The sequence below is a fragment of the Sinohyriopsis cumingii genome, chromosome 16 (genome assembly GCF_028554795.1).
Source record: "Sinohyriopsis cumingii isolate HCF-2022 chromosome 16, ASM2855479v2, whole genome shotgun sequence".
Taxonomy (NCBI): domain Eukaryota; kingdom Metazoa; phylum Mollusca; class Bivalvia; order Unionida; family Unionidae; genus Sinohyriopsis; species Sinohyriopsis cumingii.
The window spans coordinates 47,980,645-48,003,541 of NC_142976.1; the positions used below are offsets into that span (position 1 = coordinate 47,980,645).

Consider the following 22,897-nt stretch of genomic DNA (forward strand, 5'->3'; position numbering starts at 1 on the left):
CAAATTTTGTTATTGTTGTTGTTGTATTTTTTTAAACTTAAACTGGATTTAACTGCCCTCAAACAAGTTTTCTTGTTTTCTGTTTTGAATCAGAATTTCACTTTTCTCCTGACCTGAATCTGATTTTCCTCGATATGGACCCTTTTTTTAACATCGTCTCCGAAACGTTTTTTAAATAATGCTCTATCCGGTCCCATTCCGCAACGGGCTTTCTAATAAGTATTTGTTCCGTTTATTATTTAAAGGATGATCATTGTAATGGGCTTTCTGATTGGTCAAAATTTTGTACTTGTCCAATGAGTCATTGCATAACGGAAACTGACGGGAATGCTAAACATGGTGATTCGAGCGGGATACGAGTTTAAATAACCATCTGAAAAATGTGCGGCAAAGAGAATAGCTTGAATCAAAGATCTGGCCAGGTCGTCGTGGAGAGCAGACATACTTTTTATGCACTCTAAAGCAAACTTGGATATAGTTTTGGCACTTTATCCACTAAACTAGCCTGATATTAATGCTGTTAGATCGTTACTGAGTCGACTGCTTGGCAATTTCATAGGTCATTGTATCATAAGCTACATTTTTCATATTTCATTTATTCTCCATATCTTTTTACTCACTCTTATTCTATTTCACATTTTCTATCTCTTTATTTTTTGTTTTTTCTCTCTTCTATCTACGTTTCTATCATTTTTTTTCCTTGTATCTTTTTGTATTTTCCTCGTTTCATAGGGGAGAACAATTAGTAGCAACACTACGTAACAATTAGCTTAATACATTAACAATTGATTTTCTATTGTGATGCAATACCTATATACTGTGATTACCTAAATGTGTGAGGTTAATGACTGCTATTATTGTTTGTGACTGCATATACAATATCTTGACCTGTATTGTTAGACTCTACAGTGACACACTTCATGTACACTGGATAATTAGTGGTGTGAGACCTGCAAAGTGAACACAATTCAAAACATAGGATTAGAATTAGAATGGCCAGAATCCGTGAAAAAATTGTTGGTGAGCCCCAAGGCACCAAATTGAGTGTATATTTCAACACATATACAGAAGAAGGACAGTTATACAGTCGACATGCAGAAGGATGTCAAATAATTGACTTTGGAATGGCAAAGGAAATCCCAAGACAAGGGGAGATACTTGCAGCTCTAAACAACATAATTGATATTGGGAAAATAGATGCATTGCAGAATGCAGGCTTCAATTGATTTTGCCTATATCCGAAAGAAAGTGGAAAGAAATTAATAGAAGCTGGCACCCTAGAAGTAAAAGGGATAGTGGCAACGATAGAAGATGCCCCCCCTTGCACAAGACAATAATCTTAATAAATATATTGAAAAATATGACATGGAAAAACTTATAATAGGAGGGGATTTTAACTGGGTGGGAGATGTAATAGATAGAAAGAGTGGAATTCTAACAACTAATGATTTAAGATTCAGACCAGAAATAGAAACCTTCGTTAATAACCATAAATTGGTAGATATTTATAGACATTTAAATATTTTAAAAACTGAATATACATATGAATACAAAATAAGTGAAGGCAGTAGGATAGATAAATTTTATGGAACAATTTTTAATAAAAACATGTACAAAGAAATAGGAATTGAGGATTTTAAAATATCAGATCACAAATTAATATATTTAGAAATAAAAATAACAAATTCATCCAGATGGAGCACAGGAACATGGAAACTAAATTGTAAAATCCTGGACTCACAAGACCTAACAAAAGAAATTCAGGAAGAAATACTTAATTTTACAGACAAGGGGAACAATGACATAATCAAGGAATGGGAAGAACTAAAAAAGAACTTTAAAAATATATCGATAAGACATTCACAAATAAGGACATACAGGAATATAAAGGAAAAGGAAGCCATTTTATATACACTTAAAGATAAACATAAAAACAATATCACGAAAGAAACAGAAGAAACTCTAACAAAAAAACTAAACAAAATAAAGGAAGAAGAAATTAAAGGGAGAGAAATGCGAGCGGGTAAATATACAAATATATATAAAAAAGCGGAGGGACTATTCAAAAGAGAGGAAATAAGAAGGGGGGGGAGAAAATTTTAGACAGAATTAAAATAGGGAATAAAATAACTACCGATAAAAACGAAATATTAAACCACATACATAATTATTGTAGCGATCTATACAACTCACAAGCAATAGAAGGGAAAATCATTGATGACTATTTGGAAGGAGTAAAATGCAAAACAATAACGCCACATCATAAAATCTTATGTGACGATTTCGTTTCGCTAAATGAAATTAAGACAGCAATACAAAATCTATCACTAGGGAAAGCACCAGGGAGAGATGGACTCACTGCAGAATTCTATCAGAAATTCAGTAGTGAGTTGTCGCCAATTTTAGAATGGTTGTATAACAATATACTATTAGGAATGACAAAATGACTGAAAGTATGAGGGAGGGCATGATTACAATAATTTATAAGGGAAAGGGAGAAAGGGAAGATATCAAAAACTGGAGGCCCATCTCCCTCCTTAACACATGCTATAAAATTCTTAGTAGGATACTAGCCAAGCGGGTAAAACAAGATATGGGGAAAATAATAAATAAAAATCAAACATGCGGAACCAAAGGACGAGACATACAAAATAATATTCTAAATATCAGAACTATCATTGATTATATAAATACGATGACATGAAAGGCACAGTGCAGTATGATGGCTCAACATCCGCCCCCTTTGACATCCGCAGTGGAGTGAAACGGGGCTGTGTCCTTGCCCCTACGCTCTTCGGCATCTTCTTCGCAGTCCTGCTCAAGCACGCCTTTGGGACGTCCACAGAAGGGATTTACCTACACACACGATCAGATGGCAGACTGTTCAACCTGGCACGACTGAAGGCAAAGAGCAAAGTGCGTGAAGTAACCATAAGGGACATGCTCTTCGCAGACGATGCTGCTCTAGCCACCCACACAGAAGCTGAGCTTCAGCGCCTGATGGCCCGCTTTGCTAAAGCATGTTATGAGTTTGGGTTAACCATAAGCCTAACGAAAACAAACGTGATGGTTCAGGACATGGACCCCCCAAGCATCATCATCAACAACTACAAACTTGAGGTGGTGAGTCAGTTCATATATCTTGGCTCTACCATCACCAACAACCTCTCGCTCAATGCTGAGCTCAACAAGCGGATCGGAAAGGCATCAACAACTCTCTCCAGGTTGTCACAGAGAGTTTGGAACAACAGCATGCTGACCATGAACACTAAGATCACCGTGTACCGTGCATGCGTGCTAAACACTCTCATGTATGCCAGTGAAACCTGGACTCAGTACGCCTCACAAGAGAAAAGACTGAGCACCTTTCACATGCGATGCCTCCGACGCATACTCGGGATCACCTGGAGCGATCGAGTAACAAACAACTGGGTGCTCAAGCGTGCCAAGATTCCCAGCATGATCACACTCCTCTGCCAACGCCGCATCAGGTGGCTGGGCCATGTATGTCAGATGGTTGACGGACGGATCCCCAAAGACATTTTTTTTTCGGAACTTGCCTCTGGCAAAAGGTCGATCGGACGGCCACATCTCTGCTTCAAGGATGTCTGTAAGCATGACATGAAAGCCCTTGATATTGATGTCAACACCTGGGAAGAGTTCGCTCTAGACAGATAAGGCTGGCGACATGCTCTGATCACTGGTCTGAAAGCCGGAGAGGACAAGCAATGCTTGTTAGCTGATGAAAGACGATCGCAGAGGAAGAAGAAGCAGCTTCAACCAACACCTGACACAACCTTCAAGTGCAGCAGGGACTGCCACTCCTGCATTGGACTACTTAGCCACAGCAGATGCTGCACAACCACCAACCGGGACATCTCTCATGGGCGCAGTTCCATTGTCTCTCGAGACTAACGGATGCCAACAACAACATTGATTATATAAATACTTCGGGTCAGAGGGGTGCTATGGTACTACTCGACCAGGAGAAAGCCTTCAACAGATTAGAACAAAACTATATACACAAAGTTTTAAAGAAATTTGGATTTGGGAAAACTTCCGAAATTGGACTAAAATCATGTATAATGGAATTACTTCAACAGTACAGGTTAGCGGAGCCAGCACAGATAAAATTGACATAAAAAGATCGGTGAGGCAAGGATGCCCCCTGTCGATGCTATTATATGTGATAGCGATTAAAATACTAAGTATAAAAATACGTGAGAACAACCAAATTAAAGGAATTCAAGTCCCGAACATGAAAGAAGAAATTAAAATGCTTCAGCACGCAGATGATTGCACTAACTTTATGAGAGATGCCAATTCATTCAAGTACCTTATGAGTGAATATGATAAATTCGGTAAAGCATCAGGTTCCCAAATCAACCACGGAAAGACCGAAATTTTAAAAATAGGCAACTGGAGGGGAGATCACTTTGGGATAACCCCCAATCTACTAAAAGGTATGGTCAAAGCATTAGGAATATACTTTGGCAATAATGAACTATATAACTAAATCAATTGACTTTAAAAATGATAGGCTAAAAATAATAGATAACCAAATTATTGACTATACCTGGGATTTTAAAACTCACTATATTAAAAAAGAAATACTTTACAAAGCAAGGGAAAAGGGGGGTTTAGCACTCACTAGTCCAACTATACTAAAACAGTCAAATATAATAAATAGGTTTAGAGATTTAAAACCCATGCCAGATATGGCATGGAAGGACTTTACATATATTGGTTTGGTTTTTTAATGAGGCATAGGAAAGACATATACAATAATAATAAACTAAGCAGACTACTGGAAACACCCAAAAAGTTCAGGGAAATTAGAGAAATACTTATGAAATATAGAGACAGAACAGAACAGTGGGAATTAGAAAAAGACAAGACATACAATTGGATTAGGGAAGATATAACTGGGAAAACTAAGAGTAAAGTAGAGTTAGAAAATATATATGTAAACTGGGGTAAAGCATGGGAAAACTGGGTGAAATTAGGGTCCTTAAAATGCAAAGCCTCTGTTTCAAATACATGCATAATGCATGGTTGACCGGAGAAGCCGCAGTGAGGCGGCACATGATCAGAGTATCGCCGAAATGCCCACTGTGCAAAAAATACAGTTTTACTAAAATACATACTATAATACAATGTGAAACAAGACAGACTCTAAGACAGAAGATAAATGATGAAATTAAAGAGAAGACTACATACAAGACGCAGAATCTACTATATCTCGACGGTAATTTTGACAAGAAAACCTTATACACAGTGACAAATTACATAGTAGACACCATGATGAAATGTGGACAAATTATAAAAATTGGAAGAGACTGACGGACAACCCTTTGCAAATCGCAAACCTCTAATTTAGGGGAAGTAGGGGGAGGGACAGGGCCCTTTATGGAGCAAGTACTATCAATGAACCACAGGGCTATATTACAAGGCGCCACACGAAGTGAGCAGGTCTGTGGAAGAGAATGGAAAAAGCCCATAAAGGGAATTACAATAAATACAACATAACACAAAAACTGACTCTTAACATTTAGTCTTACTTTTTTTCCTTGCCTACTATATTCTCACTCTTCTATTTCTATACAAAATTATTAGATCAACAAATAAACTTTAGAAATTTTGGAAATAAATAACTAGAAGACAACCTGCTCAAAAGGGGAGAAGTACAGTAAATAAATAAAATACTGAACCCACCTCAAGCACAGTTGTCTTAATTTGAAAAATACGACAGCGACACCATATAGCAAACATATAAACCACCGGGGTTTTAATTTCACAACAACGCAACGCTATCTCGTCCAAAATCAAAATTATATAGCCTCTGAGAGAGGTGATAGGACAACTGGGCTGAGATTTGAACACGGCTGAAGTCCCTGCATAGAAACAATATATAGCAAACACAACAAATATCACCAACATATAACACACATGGGACGTAAGAGACCACTAGCAAGGTCACCAAAAGAACAAAGGGCAGCAAAACCGAAATTAGGTGATGGAAATCTATTTCGGAAAAAAAACCTTTAGACACACTAGGGTCATTTGGAATACCCTGACAAAATTCTAAATAAAACTTGCTTTGTAAAATTCTTTTAATAAAAACAACAGATACAACAAATCATTGGGGGAAACATAAACACATAAAACTACTTTCTCTTTGATTAAGTAGGGGTGGAGGGGCATCTGTCTGGTGCCTCCCAAAAATAAAAAAAAAGGATCAAAGTTGATGGGAGCATAATTGGTCAGTGTGTATGAAAACTGAATGCCAGGATTAGCATTTCGCTTTTTGTACCATAACAGCTCTACAGTAGCGGCTAACATGCTAAATAGGACAAGGAATTGAACCAGGATGATTTCGAAGTTATATAACTCAAAACTGATTAACTTCCAGGATGAATTTAAAGAGGACAAAGTATAGATCACTGGTGGTAATTCTTGCGAAATACCCATGCCTATCAAAGATGGTCATATCTTTGTGGAATTTTCTTGGCCCACACGTAGAATCATCATTCAATATTGTGAGGCATTATTGTGTATATTATCTAAATATTCTAGGTGTGTTGGAATTCAGTGTAAAATAAGAGTACTTCTGTCATGATAAACGTTTGTCACGCTGCTTATTGAACAAGGACTAATTCAAGAGACCACAACAGCATCATAGTCTGTACATTAATCAAAAATCAAGTTGCAGTACAAGTGACAATTGGCAGGCTTTTAGCATTTCTTTTCATGTCTCAAATGGATGCTTTTCTGTAATTTTGCATTATTTTCACAGTTGAATTTTTCAATGCAGATTAATATTTTATATATGTTTATGTGTTCACAGATGCCTGTGCATATATTCTAGGCTTGATACCTTGATTTTTAAAATCATTTAATTATTTAGTATCAAGCCAGATTCTTCACATCATGTTGTATATACTATAAATATTGTACATAACAGATAGGCCTCAAGGTAGATTAGTTCTGCAATTAAGTTACCTTCTCTAAATAAAGTCATTATTATTATTAATTTTATTAGTATTATTAACTCCCATATCTCTTGCCTTGGATGTCATATAATTACAACATCTGTAAACAAAATCATGCAAACTTAATATCACCTTGGTTAATAAAGTCCTGTTTAAGTCATATTCATTATTAATCTGAAACCTTCTGAAATGTATGAAAAACCTCTGAAACTTCAGTAAAATACTATACAATGATCAAAACTGTAGTGAAATCTCACAAACATTTTAGTCAAATATTTGTGAAATCTCACCAGACTTTTCAGTGAAATGAAAAAGATTTAAGTGATGCCATCATGGATTAGGCTTTGTATGCGAGAAAGAAAATGAGGACAAGAAAAACCTAAATCTTATTTGATAATGTCTTTCAAAATAAAATTTATATCCATTTTAAAAATTATGGTGAAATATTCATCATTGATTCCCAATAATGTCTAAGAATCATTAGGCAGTTTAATAGAAATCTGAAGCAGATTTTTTTATGGTTTAGACAGAAAGTACTTAAAAAACCCGTTTGAAATCCGCCTTAAGTATGCCTGGAAATTTTTGTATGGGATGAACTATTACCAAATTACATATGAACTATTTACAAATTCCATATGGAACATTTACAAATTCCATATGGAGTATTGCCAAATTCCATATGGATTATTGCCAAATTCCATATGGAATTTTAATTTTATTCCATATGGACAACCTACAGATCTCATGGACTAATTAGCATATTCCATGAGATTTTCCATATGGTGTACGTACGGAGTCCATAACATTTCCATATGGATACACTGAAATCCATAAGAGTGCTTTAACTATAGAATAGAAATGTCCATATGGATATTTCTGTAAAAGTACGTATGGATTCCATATCCATTCCATGTGGAAAATTTCGTACAGGTCATGATGTGACCAAAATTCCGAAAGAGTTGTCACAATCTAGTCATCAACTGGTCCATCATCGAGCCATTTACTGTTGAGTTTTAACAGTGTAGGGGGAGTTCAAGTTGCTACTTGTATATGCATTTACGAATAAACCATATCCCAGTCTACTGTCACCCTCAATGAGATATTTTCTATGTACCACAGTCTATATTCATTGAGCTATCACTGAGCATGGTTTAATTGTCTGCTGCCAGTAAGACATTACTGTACAAGTTTAAGATCATTACATGTACTCACAAATGTAAATTGGGACAGACAGACTGTATTGCTATTACTATGTCACTGATTAAATTGTATTGTCTACCTTTAAGTGTTAGATGAGTTCCAGGTCATTACTCACATAGAACTGTATACATGTTTGGACAGATTGTGACTTTAATGTAAACCTTTTAGTTTCATTGATCTAGTTTGTCACAATCTAGGAGAAGTTCAAGAGCATTGTTCACATATGTCAGCATAAATGTATGGACAGATTGTGTCACAATGTACATGTGCACCCATAATCACTGAGCCAAGTTGCATTGAGTTTTAACATTGTAAATGTTCAATGACATTAATCACACATGACATGTATACAGGTATGGACAGACTGGGTCACGATCTTCATGTACACGCATGTAACATGACAGACTTTGTCACAGTCTTCATGTGTACCCATGTATGCATAGACTGACACAATCCACATCTGCATCCATGTATGGAGTCAGACTGTTACAATGTAAATGTGCACTCATAATCACTGAGCCAAGTTTCATTGTTGTTGTTGTTGTTGGCTTTTAAATGCCATTTTTCAGCACATGATAGGCTATACATGGCAGCCAGCCCGGGGAAAAAACCTGGAAAGAACCACCAACCCACGAAAAGCTACTGGCAAGCTTTATCACATACCCATATATGCCGAATCCAAGACTGGAACCCATAGAGACTGAGGTGAGATGGCAATGATCCATGATGGAGAGTGCTTTAGACCACTCGGGGCCCCCTAAGTTTCACTGAGTTTAACAGTGACTAGAGGTTTAGAGACATTAATCACATATGACCATGTACAGGTATGGACAGATTGTTTCACAGTATCCACATGCTACTTTGAAAATGCGGGGGTTACAATCCTCAAATTATGAGACTTGATTAATGGGGGTGGGCATACTTTAAACATATATATATATATATATATATATATATATATATATATATATATATATATATATATATATAGCATCAAAAGACCAAATGAGATAAACAAATACTCACCTTGAGCAGACATTTTGAAGGTAGATTGAACAAGATGGGAGAGTTTGTTGGGTTATGTGTCTATTATAATTTTTAATTAGATCCTTTTAAAAACAATGTATGTGTTTTGTAAGTATGTGGGTATATTATAACTATTTGTTAGGACCTTGACAGAAATGACATCAGATTGCTACCACTATGGGTGGCAGTGGACACATGAGTTGTAGTGGGTCGGTGGTTCTTTCCGGGGTTTTCCCGGGTTCTTCCTCCACCATTAATACTGGCCGCCATGTATAGCCTATCGTGTGCTGAAAAATGGCGTTAAACACCACAACAACAACAACAACAACAACATGAGTTGTAAAGGAGTTGTGATAAATGTACATGATGAGTATTAAAACTTAGTGGCATATTATCATCACAGAATCGGATGAATTTAAGCATCATCATTTCCATCCATTTAAAACAATTATTGATTTTGCTTTAACATTTATGGCAAATGATATCTCTTTCATAATTAGTAAGTCAAATTTTTTTCTGAATTCAAAATGTCCAGTTACATGACCATGTTTTGGTGTTTATGAATGTCCAGTTACATGACCATGCTTTGGTGTTTATGAAAGATAAATACTCTCTTATTTCACGTGATATTTCATCCAATCAAAATTATTCACACTTTGTAAAACAATGTGAAATCATTTATTTGCACAATTGGTATTATCTTGTAAATCATTGATCCAGAATCATGATATTGTAATGAAATATTTACAGTATGTAACCATAAATATTCATATAAGTCAAGCCAAACGGTGAACAAAATACACCCTGATCTGCCATCTCATAATGCAACAGATCAAGTTCTATGGTTTTTTTTTTTGTTCTACTGATTAGTCTTAACAAACATCACAGACCAACTTCTGCTTGAACATTATGCAATCGTAGATCACGGTCTATGCAGTTGAACATGACTCATTAGTGAGTGTAAATGTATATTTAGAATGATTAAAAATAAATGCCTGACTACAAATTACAGTGTATTTCTTGTTAAGATAAACTTTCTTTCCAAGTATAGGTGGAATGGTGACTTACAACATCACAGGGAAGTATCTTCAGTTTGGGAAAAACAGTACAATAAATAAGTACAATACACCCAAGAAAAAGAAGGAGCATACAAGTGAAAAAGGTCAAGGTAATGAAAATGAAAAAATTACAATTGTGATATTAAAATTAATTAATTGAAGTTAAATCTTTCTGTAAAATACTTCTATCTGATGTACTTGATGATACCCATATGATGCAAGATTTCTGTGTTACTTACCATGTTTAAAATAAATGTCAGCACACAGAAAAAAAATTCTTGTTTCCATAAGATTTCCTTGTTCTGCATGTTGACAACATGAAATAACCTGGGCCCATAGAAATTTCATGGTAATTGTTACAAGTCTGGAAAACAGAAGTGTGGGCAGGAACCCACATTGTGTATCCTTTTGTAAGAGAGCCATATATCATCTCAGTTCAATATGTACCCACTCAGGTAAACTGCCTTGCTGAGTCTTAGGGAAAGACATTTTGCTCCTATTTCCTTTGTGTGATAAAAGAATCTGTTGAAAAGCACCATTAAAGCCAAGAAGAAAACAAAAGTACTGGTGTCCAGTGTATATAATGTCTTCTGTAACATGTGCAGTTGAGGGGTTCATGCAACTTTTCAAAATTGCACTAGTAAATCAACAGAATTTGCAAAAATCATGCACCAGTTATTTTTAAGCCCTATCCTTATTTCTTTATTAAATCACTCTTACATATATATTCAGAAAAGTTTCTCCTTTTTTTAATAGGGCAAGGTGCCCAAAAATATTCAGTTGTAGAGTGACCCTATGTACATGTATATAGTTCTAACAGATAATAATAGTAATCCTGTATGTAAAGAGGGCAACATAATTAACAAGATAATGCCCACTGACTAAATAGAGGTTCACACATTAAGACAAAAAATATTAAAGTACCAAACTATTTATATGTACATATGAAAGATAAAACAACCAGAATAAATTGATACAAATCTAGGCTCTTGCCAAAAGTAACAGGAAAAAAGTGAAGACAATAAGCTTTGTAAAATTTAAGAAATAATTTATTTCTCTTGAATATCAAGTAAAGAAATGAAAGAAAAAAAGGACTTTTGGTTTTATGAATGAAATCCAAAAGTAATCCAAAAATAAAAAATAGAAGTCCTCGTAATAATAAATCCTGAATGAAACTGAGTTTGAATCCTGTTGAAGTCCAAAATGGAAGACAATGATGTCTGTTGTAACCTGTGAAGTGCTGCATTGTCAACAGGCTCTTGTTTAATCACAGAAAATATTATTCCATTTTTTTTAATTTTGTATAAATTTTGATAAATGTCCTTGTCCATGAACTAATTTAGAGCACCTTAGTATTTTCAGGGAAAATAATCACTTGAAATCCAATAATTTGAAGAAAATAAAATCTCGCCCAAACTGGTCACAACAACACAACTTAATGTGTCCAAAGTTTAGAGCCCACTCACTACTTCAAAACATTGGTTATAAGGCTAACTTAAGACACAAAACAGATTCCCGGATGGGCGTCAAGAGTTCAACCTTACAAAAAAATGGAAGTTTGTTACTTGAAAATTATCATGTAGTCCAGGTATGACCTTGGCTCAACTTATCAATTCCTACTCTAAGAAAGAATTTTACAAAAATATTTTGAAAAATGTTGTTTACCAAATCTGGCACTGATTTTGAAACAAGGTCAGGAACTAGGTCAGCATTATGTACAATGTGTTTATTATTAGTTGTTTTAAATACCTGAAACATATAAAAACTCAGAACTGAACTCTGTTCCAGACAATATCAAATCAAGCAAACAATATTATATTACAATAGCATGTATTGGAATAATTTTTTTATATATAAAACTAACAGACAAATAATTAAATTGCATATACAAAACAAAATATAACACAAAATATCTTTATATAGCATATCACTCAGGATATTTATGTTGTAGCAAATTGTGAGCTGCCATGCCTTTACAGATAATGCTTAAAAAACTCTAGGTCATGGCAGCACTCCAAGTACCTATCAAACTTTAATTTCCTGAGGGCAACCTAATTGAAACTTTTAGTGCCCATTTAAAATTTCACGATCCCTAGGAAAACCGTATTGAAACTTTTAGTGCACATTAAAAAATTTAGTATCCCTAGGGCAACCTAATAGAAACTTTTAGTGCCCATTTCAAATTTCACTATCCCTAGGGCAACCTTATTGAAATTTTTAGTGCCCATTTCAAATTTCAATATCCTTAGAGTAACCTTATTGAAACTTTTAGTGCCCATTTCAAATTTCAATATCCCTAGGGAAACCTTATTGAAACTTTTAGTGCCCATTAAGAAATTTTGTATTCCTAGGGCAACCTAATTGAAACTTTAAGCGCCCATTAAAAAATTAAGATCATCAACCTCTAATAAATAATTCAGTCACCTTAAACGATGAGAGTATAATCAGTTGAGTATGGAAATATTGGTTGAAGATGACAAAGAGTTAAGTTTTTAGTTAAGACATATGAAAGAGAAATTATAATAAAGTATAAGGTTATTTTCAATAATATAATTATTTAGAGCTTTAATATACCTAGCACTGCTTGGCAGAACTGTTAGTTGCGATCTTGTGCTTCGTTGTCTGGCCAGCCATTACAGTTGATTATTTGGAGTTCTCTAACCAGTGTCTCTACATATTGCTTGACCTTAAATTCATCTTTAATTTTCTTCTGATAGTAGCTTATATTAATAAAGCCTTAACCATTGCTGTGTTTGTGGTCATAGTAATTTTATTGCCATCTAAATTTCCATACTTGACTGCATTTTGCCAGATTCATACAATTAGCTGAGGTTGATAGCACATGTCATGCATTAGACTTGTCACTTATTGGTTCTAAGCTACACTGCCCTCCCTGAGGATTATAGGTCATTTTTGCTTCCATGCTCAGCTCTATCACCAGTGTTTTGGTCACATTTTGTACATCAGTAACCTCCAAGAGTTACTCACCATTGCCCCAAGATGCTTTCATAGTCATGAAATAAGTTGCTTTATCGTTGGGTCAATATTGGTGGGAAGCAAGACATAGCAGTTATTTCTCCTAAGTGATGGTTTAAGTGTCCGGCACTATTTGTTAAGCCATCAGTTAAGGTTTGTTAATTTGCATACAGTACCTCAACCCCTTGATATATAATTTGTATTTGGCAAAAATCATTATGAAGCAAAGACAGTTCATCCTATTATATGTTAATTCACCTCTTTCACCTTGGGGTCATAGAAATCTGCATTAAAGTTTTGGTTACAGCATTTTTAATTTGCACATCTCTCCTAAACTCTTTGATGGATTCTTATTATTCTTGGCAACAATCATTATGAAGCAAAGACAGTTCATCCTATTATATGTTAATTCACCTCTTTCACCTTGGGGTCATAGAAATCTGCATTAAAGTTTTGGTTACAGCATTTTTAATTTGCATATCTCTCCTAAACTCTCTGATGGATTCTTGGCATGAATCATTATGATGCTCGGATAGTTCATTCTTTCTTCACACCTATAACTTCTGGGTCAAGGTCACTGTCATAGAAAATTTACATAAGTTTTTAATTTCTCTCAGTCATTAATTATTTTTCTTGATGCTCAGGATCAATCTTTAGGAAAGTAAAATGATTTGTTCTGTGGCATTCTTACCTACCTTTTCAATCTTTGGTGTCAAGATCACAGCAATGCTTCAACCATGGGATCAATATACATACCATGGCTATATGGTTGTCTAAGCTTGCCAAATGTTGAGAGTAGCAATAAAAACAAATCCCTTAAGGTTTTTTGATAAGTCAACATATTTGAGTAAGAATGTCTATAAAACAGCATTATGAATAATTGCTTTTTAATGTTTACAATGAAAGTTAAGTTTACAAATGATTGCTGAGGAAAATGGATGGGAACCAACCCTAGCATCAATGAGGAGAGGCAAGGTGTATAGATAGTGACATAAAATACTAGGGATCTAATGTCTTGCAAATGAAAATGAACTGCATCAGCCAGATGCTTAGTTAGTGCAAAATGGGGCATACACAGTTCTATGTTTTAGTTGTAAATGCAAGCACTATATGGCATCAGTTTATTGACAACTAATTTGAATAATCATGTGCATGGCTTTTATTTAATTTCCTGTCTGTGTGAACAGTTTGTGATGTAATCATCTACACCAGGGCATGTTTTACTCTTTATACAAGTGCATGTAGAAAATATTTCTTAGACACATATTGTATATGAAGTGATACCCTCTTTAAAAGAATACCTGAATAAAAGGGATACCTGTCTAAATAGACAGGGACATTTTTAGGTATCCCTGCGAGAAATCCGTAAATGTCTACTGTGAATAGGAGACACTGATTCGTCAGTTTTCATTGCATATAAAGATTATTTTAAAATGAGCAAATTAACTGTTAAATACTTTTTCAGGACTGATCTATGTGCAAATGAGAAGTTTATATTGCTGTTTTTTGCTTCTATTTTTTTTGTACTACATTTCACTGTGCTCAATACATACATGTGAACACCAGTATATCAAGATTTGAACACCAGTATATCAAGATTTGAACACCAGTATATCAAGACTTGAACACCAGTATATCAAGACTTGAACACCAGTATATCAAGACTTGAACACCAGTGTATCAAGACTTGAACACCAGTGTATCAAGGCTTGAACACCAGTATATCAAGACTTGAACACCAGTATATCAAGATTTGAACACCAGTCTTTCAAGATTTGAACACCAGTATATCAAGACTTGAACACCAGTATATCAAGACTTGAACACCAGTATATCAAGACTTGAACACCAGTATATCAAGACTTGAAAGTATCACACAGTAGTTATTCCTTTAGATATTGCAAGGAGAAAGAAACCTTATTCTGATCACATGTAAGGACTCTGCAGCATCCTACATATTTCACTATAACTATTTGATTTAGAATAATATTAATGAATACAAAACAATGTGGGCCATCATGTTAATGGTATTGGATCTGCCTATAGCAAAGGTGAAAATGATGGAATTATCAATGCATGATGGGCATAAAATCAAAGAACAGGTACCCAATAAAAATCTACATATAATCAAACCAACCATATGCAACTTCCTTCCTACAGAACCAGAATTAATCATGATTGTATAACCCAGTGTTTTATACTGAAATGCGGGGGGGGGGGGGGGGGGGAGGGGGGACAAGTGGTCTAAAGCTCTCACCATCACAGATCACTGCCATTACACCTTTGTCTGTGTGGGTTTGAATCTCAGGTTTGGCCAATGTGGGTATCTGAGAAAGCTTGTAGTTGAATCTCGTGGGTTGGTGGTTCTTTCTGGATTTTTTCCAGGTTCTTCCTCACCATTTATACTGGCCACAATGTATATCCTATCTTGTGCTGAAAAATGGCGTTAAACCCTACAACAACAACATATACTAAAAGGCGAAGACTTACTTGAGTGCATTTCTTGCGATCAACCTTTCACTGTGAAGTACTTTAGGGTACATTGTTCAGATCTCCAACCTACTGGCAATTGTTACTATAAAGTTAAACACATGAAGTAATTTTTGGATACAGTTATCATGTCTTGCATTGCAAATTTCTTGATGGAAGTAAACATCTATTCTAAAATATAACTTTTGTGCCTTTTCTGAGTATTTGTACCATACTGTCATTCATCCTAAATACCTTTATTTGTCTAATTAAACTTTAACACACACCATTTATATTCCACTGCTATTGATCAGGAAGCTTCATATATTACCCCCAACATCTCATCACATTGCTGTTAATTGTTTGATTTTTTTTAATTATTGCTGGTCAATAATGAACCTTTTATTAGGTGTAAATAATCTTGCATATAACCTTTCATATGTCACTAGGTAGCGTTACAGTGCTGATTTACCACATAAACCATAATCAGTCAATGAGTCATGCAGCTCCCAGTCAGACCGAGGCCTCTGTGTAGGATCAAGAACTGTGTTTATCTATTCTTTTTTAAGCAGTTTTATTTACTTACAGTAATAAAGAATAAAGTGTGCAGACTAAAATCTAATGCATGTTATTTTTTATATTTTGTTGTTGTCTGTATTCACAATAAATACAACTACATACTGGTGTATAAGGAGTGCATGCATGAACGTTGAGCATGTTATTTTCAAGTAGTTTTTGCATCTGTAATTTAAGTGTTATTTTCAAGTCATTTTTAGCTCTGAAAAATTGGTGTCTAATATTGTCAAGATTTTAGATGATTAAAAGTATATGCTTCCACCATTTTCATAATAATCATCATTAGGAATTTACAAATTTAATAAAAATTATCTTGTCTAGTACAGTGTTACTGGAAAATTGAATTTGCTCCTGGAAAAGTTGAGCTTGCCCCAAATATTATCCCAAAATGAGTAAAAAAAATAAGACAAAGATGGTATACATTGAGGAAATCACATTATATTTATTGAAACTTATGTTTCCTTTTTATCTTTGATGGCACTTTTCAGCCATTTTCTGATAGTTAATGTTATCTAACATTATATATTTATATAATGCATATAGATGAGAAAGAGTTCAACTGAAAACAGAGTTAGTTGGAATTTAAGGCAAAGGTATACTCATATCCAGACATATAAAGGGACAGGTAGACAACATTTTGGAAATATCTTTTTTAAGAGAGAGAGAGAGAGATTGTTTTATAGTGATTTTTGTATATTCACAACTCAAAGATTTGTGAAAACTTATTTTATCCATTTATATAACCATTTTTAAATAGTCACCTTCAAATCCGCAACATTCATCAAAACATTTGAGAATCCAACTTTTGAGAATGATTTGAGAACACTTATTTTTTTGTCCATTTAATTGTTTGCCAAGCTGTGAGTCTCCTGTAATTATGAAAATAAACAACATCTCATAAACAAAGCATTTGGGTACTACATTTTCTGAATATAATCACACTTTGAAAAAAATCTTCCTGGTAGTTAGCTATCAGAGGTGTGTGCCTTTTATTTCGAAACACACACCTGTCAAATAAACCTCATGAGTTATAATTTTATTTCCAAACACACACCTGTCAAACAAACCTCATGAGTTATAATTTTATTTCCAAACACACACCTGTCAAACAAACCTCATGAGTTATAATTTTATTTCCAAACACACACCTGTCAAACAAACCTCATGAGTTATAATTTTATTTTCAAACACACACTTGTCAAACAAACCTCATGAGTTATAATTTTATTTCGAAACACACACCTGTCAAACAAACCTCATGAGTTATAATTTTAACAGTTAAAACCTTCTCACCAAAAAAATGGTGACATGCATCAAACAATAATCTTTGAAAATATTTGGAAAACTGCCAGAGGCAAACCTTAGAGAACCTTAAAGTTGACAAATCCCTGATTCATACAAATATTATGAGTACAATGCAACTGTTAAGTTAAATTTTAATAAATTTATTCATTACAGTTTAAATGCTAAATAAATGTATTGATATATGTATTGTGGCTAGGTCAAAGGGTACGCAACTTGCAAAAACATAAAGAATTAGGAACTGAACATGACCCCTTCACGATAAACAAGTTTGTACAGAGCTACTATCTTACCCAGACCTCAAGCATAAATAAAATTTCTTGTATCTTGCATCCCTCTCTTAGTTTTGTGGACTTGCCCATGGACTAATGCCTAATGCAAATCTGAGCTTGCCCAAACCAAATTTGAACTTGTCCTGGGAGTTACTAGTCAAGTGATTTGTAAATCCCTGTTTATTATTATTAATATTATTATTATTATTTCACCTAGAACCAAAAACAACAGCTGCTCCACACCAGGAGGATACCAATGCAATTCCAAGATGGCCATTGCAACATCAAGTTGCACCAGGGAATCTTAAGGCACAGTTTGACAGAACAGATGCTGTTTATAACCAGAGGTTGATAGTGAATCTTGCTTCATCCATAGGAATTATTACATCTCCTAGCACATGTGGCACAGGATTTCGTGTGGGCCCAAATTATGTAATGACAGCAAAGCATGTGAAAGATGGAATTCTTAAAGCAGGTGTGTATATAAATGTCTCAGTTTGAAGACTAGTGTAATCTCAAAGGTTTAATATATGCAGCCAGAAGCACAATTGCACCAGTGGGACTTACTAATAAAAGCCTTCAATCTAATGGCTTTTTTTAATACTAGAGTCCTGCAGCACAAACAGTGCTCTTAAACTTTAAAACTGTTTCAGATTAAGGAATGAAACTTGATATGCTTATACATCATTGGAAGCTGTGTTAACAACAAGAAGTGTCGTATTTGTAAAGTCAATCACATCTTAATGTTTTGAAGTTTTTGATGTTATTTCATTTTCTTCACAACTCAGTATCAACATAATATAAAGTATGTTCCACATTTGGTCTCCTACGTACAAGGTCATGAGTCAGTATTTTGAGTTTTCCATCTTCTTTTTACACTATGACTTTAGCACTGATTGAAACTGAGACGCGTGTGTATGTGTGAATTGTAAAATATGGGGGATCCAGTGTCTTAAAAATCAATGTCATCTTTCATTATACATTATTGTAAGTCTTTTCATTGCATTTTCTTTTCTGCTCCTTGTATTTAGATCTGTTTGAGTTTAAAGACAGTTCTTATGTATACAGGTATATTATGATCAGTAGCAACTGACATACCACGTTCAGGATATTTCATACACATTTTAGTATAAGTATCCCATCACAATATTTAGTATAAGTATCCCATCACACTTTTTAGTATACATATCCCATCACACTTTTTAGTATAAGAATCCAATCACAATTTTTAGTATACATATCCCATCACACTTTTTAGTATAAGAATCCCATCACAATATTTAGTATAAGTATCCCATCACACTTTTTAGTATACATATCCCATCACACTTTTTGGTATACATATCCCATCACACTTTTTAGTATACATATCCCATCACACTTTTTAGTATACATATCCCATCACACATTTTAGTATACATATCCCATCACACTTTTTACTATAAGAATCCCATTACACATTTTAGTATAAGAATCCCATCACACTTTTTAGTATATATATCCCATCACACTTTTTAGTATACATATCCCATCACACTTTTAAGTATACATATCCCATCACACTTTTTAGTATAAGTATCTCATCACACTTTTTAGTATATATATCCCATCACACTTTTTAGTATAATAATCCCATCACACTTTTTAGTAAAAGTATCCCATCATACTTTTTAGTATACATATCCCATCACACTTTTTAGTATAAGTATCCCATCACAATATTTAGTATAAGTATCCCATCACACTTTTTAGTATACATATCCCATCACACTTTTTAGTATAAGAATCCAATCACACTTTTTAATATACATATCCCATCACACTTTTTAGTATAAGAATCCCATCACACATTTTAAAAGTATCCCATCATACTTTTTAGTATACATATCCCATCACTTTTTAGTATACATATCCCATCACACATTTTAGTATACATATCCCATCACATTTTTTAGTATACATATCCCATCACAATATTTAGTATAAGTATCCCATCACACTTTTTAGTATACATATCCCATCACTTTTTAGTATACATATCCCATTACACTTTTTAGTATAAGAATCCCATCACACCTTTTAGTATAAGAATCCCATCACACCTTTTAGTATACATATCCCATCACACTTTTTAGTATAAGAATCCGATCACACTTTTTAGTATACATATCCCATCACACTTTTTAGCATACATATCCCATCACACTTTTTAGTATAAGAATCCCATCACACTTTTTAGTAAAAGTATCCCATCATACTTTTTAGTATACATATCCTATCACACTTTTTAGTATAAGTATCCCATCACAATATTTAGTATAAGTATCCCATCACACTTTTTAGTATACATATCCCATCACACTTTTTAGTATAAGAATCCGATCACACTTTTTAGTATACATATCCCATCACACTTTTTAGTATAAGAATTCCATCACACTTTTTAAAAGTATCCCATCATACTTTTTAGTATACATATCCCATCACTTTTTAGTATGCATATCCCATCACACATTTTAGTATACATATCCCATCACACTTTTTAGTATACATATCCCATCACAATATTTAGTATAAGTATCCCATCACACTTTTTAGTATACATATCCCATCACTTTTTAGTATACATATCCCATCACACTTTTTAGTGTACATATCCCATCACTTTTTAGTATACATATCCCATTACACTTTTTAGTATAAGAATCCCATCACACTTTTTAGTATAAGTATCCCATCACACTTTTTAGTATACATATCCCATCACTTTTTAGTGTACATATCCCATCACACTTTGTAGTATAAGTATCCCATCACACATTTTAGTATACATATCCCATCACACTTTTTAGTATACATATCCCATCACACTTTTTAGTGTACATATCCCATCACACTTTTTAGTATAAGTATCCCATTACACTTTTTAGTATACATATCCCATCACACTTTTTAGTAAAAGAATCCCATCACACTTTTTAGTATAAGAATCCCATCACACTTTTTAGTATACATATCCCATCACACTTTTTAGTAAACGTATCCCATCACACTTTTTAGTATACATATCCCATCACACATTTTAGTATACATATCCCATCACACATTTTAGTGTACATATCCATCACACTTTATATTATACATATCCCATCACACTTTTTAGTATACATATCCCATCACACTTTTTAGTATAAATATCCCATCACAATATTTATTATAAGTATCCCATCACACTTTTTAGTATACATATCCCATCACACATTTTAGTATACATATCCCATTGCACTTTTTAGTATACATATCCCATCACACACTTTTTAGTATACATATCCCATCCCACTTTTTAGTATAAGAATCCCATCACACTTTTTAGTGTACATATCCCATCACACATTTTAGTATACATATCCCATCACACATTTTAGTATACATATCCCATTACACTTTTTAGTATAAGAATCCCATCACACTTTTTAGTATAAGAATCCCATCACACTTTTTAGTAAAAGTATCCCATCACACTTTTTAGTATTCATATCCCATCACACATTTTAGTATACATATCCCATCACTCTTTTTGGTATACATATCCCATCACACTTTTTGGTATAAGTATCCCATCACAATATTTAGTATAAATATCCCATCACACTTTTTAGTATACATATCCCATCACACTTTTTAGTATAAGTATCCCATCACACTTTTTAGTGTACATATCCCATCACACATTTTAGCATACATATCCCATCACTTTTTAGTATACATATCCCATCACACTTTTTAGTATAAGTATACCATCACAATATTTAGTATAAGTATCCCATCACACTTTTTAGTATACATATCCCCCACTTTTTAGTATACATATCCCATCACACTTTTTAGTATAAGAATCCGATCACACTTTTTAGTATACATATCCCATCACTTTTTAGTATAAGTATCCCATCACAATATTTAGTATAAGTATCCCATCACACATTTTAGTATACATATCCCATCACACTTTTTAGTATACATATCCCATCACACATTTTAGTATACATATCCCATCACACTTTTTAGTATAAGTATCCCATCACACTTTTTAATGTACATATCCCATCACTCATTTTAGTATACATATCCCATCACACTTTTTAGTATAAGAATCCCATCACACATTTTAGTATAAGAATCCCATCACACATTTTAGTATACATATCCCATCACACTTTTTAGTATAAGTATCCCATCACACTTTTTAATGTACATATCCCATCACACTTTTTAGCATAAGAATCCCATCACACTTTTAGCATAAGAATCTCATCACACTTTTAGTATAAGAATCTCATCACACTTTTTAGTATACATATCCCATCACACTTTTTAGCATAAGAATCCCATCACACGTTTTAGCATAAGAATCCCATCACACTTTTTAGCATAAGAATCTCATCATAATTTTTGGTATACATATTGTTCTGCACTTTAATACTTTTGTAATTAATTATAAATTAATTGTAAGTTAGATTACAGGATGCATCTTGGAATGTACATATATCATTCTTATGATGTCTGATATACTTACCTTTATACTCAATTATAAGTCAAAACAACACAATGCCAGGTGTCTGTTGTAGTTCTACTAATTATGATGTCTGATATACTTACCTTTATACTCATTTATAAGTCAGAACAACACAATGCCAGGTGTCTGTTGTAGTTCTACTAATTATGATGTCTGATATACTTACCTTTATACTCATTTATAAGTCAGAACAACACAATGCCAGGTGTCTGTTGTAGTTCTACTAATTATGATGTCTGATATACTTACCTTTATACTCATTTATAAGTCAGAACAACACAATGCCAGGTGTTTGTTGTAGTTCTACTAATTATTCCTAACAAGCTGCATCTGAAGACCTTGATCTAGTGGGATGACATTATGCAAAGATATCTCTAGGCCTGCACAGTCTGCCATTGGACTTGACTTATAAATAAGTATGTACTGTACCACATTCAGTTGAGCCATGGT

General features: G+C 33.9%; 1 protein-coding gene across 1 annotated transcript in view; it reads left to right on the forward strand.

The window, feature by feature from the left end:
- The window catches only part of LOC149780364 (serine protease FAM111A-like), a 49,019-nt gene that overhangs the window by 19,234 nt on the left and 6,888 nt on the right, over positions 1-22,897 (forward strand). The window contains exons 4-5 of the mRNA XM_089937262.1: positions 10,270-10,386; positions 18,089-18,346. Of these exons, the coding sequence (XP_089793388.1) occupies positions 10,270-10,386; positions 18,089-18,346 (375 nt within the window). The remainder of the gene's footprint in view (positions 1-10,269; positions 10,387-18,088; positions 18,347-22,897) is intronic.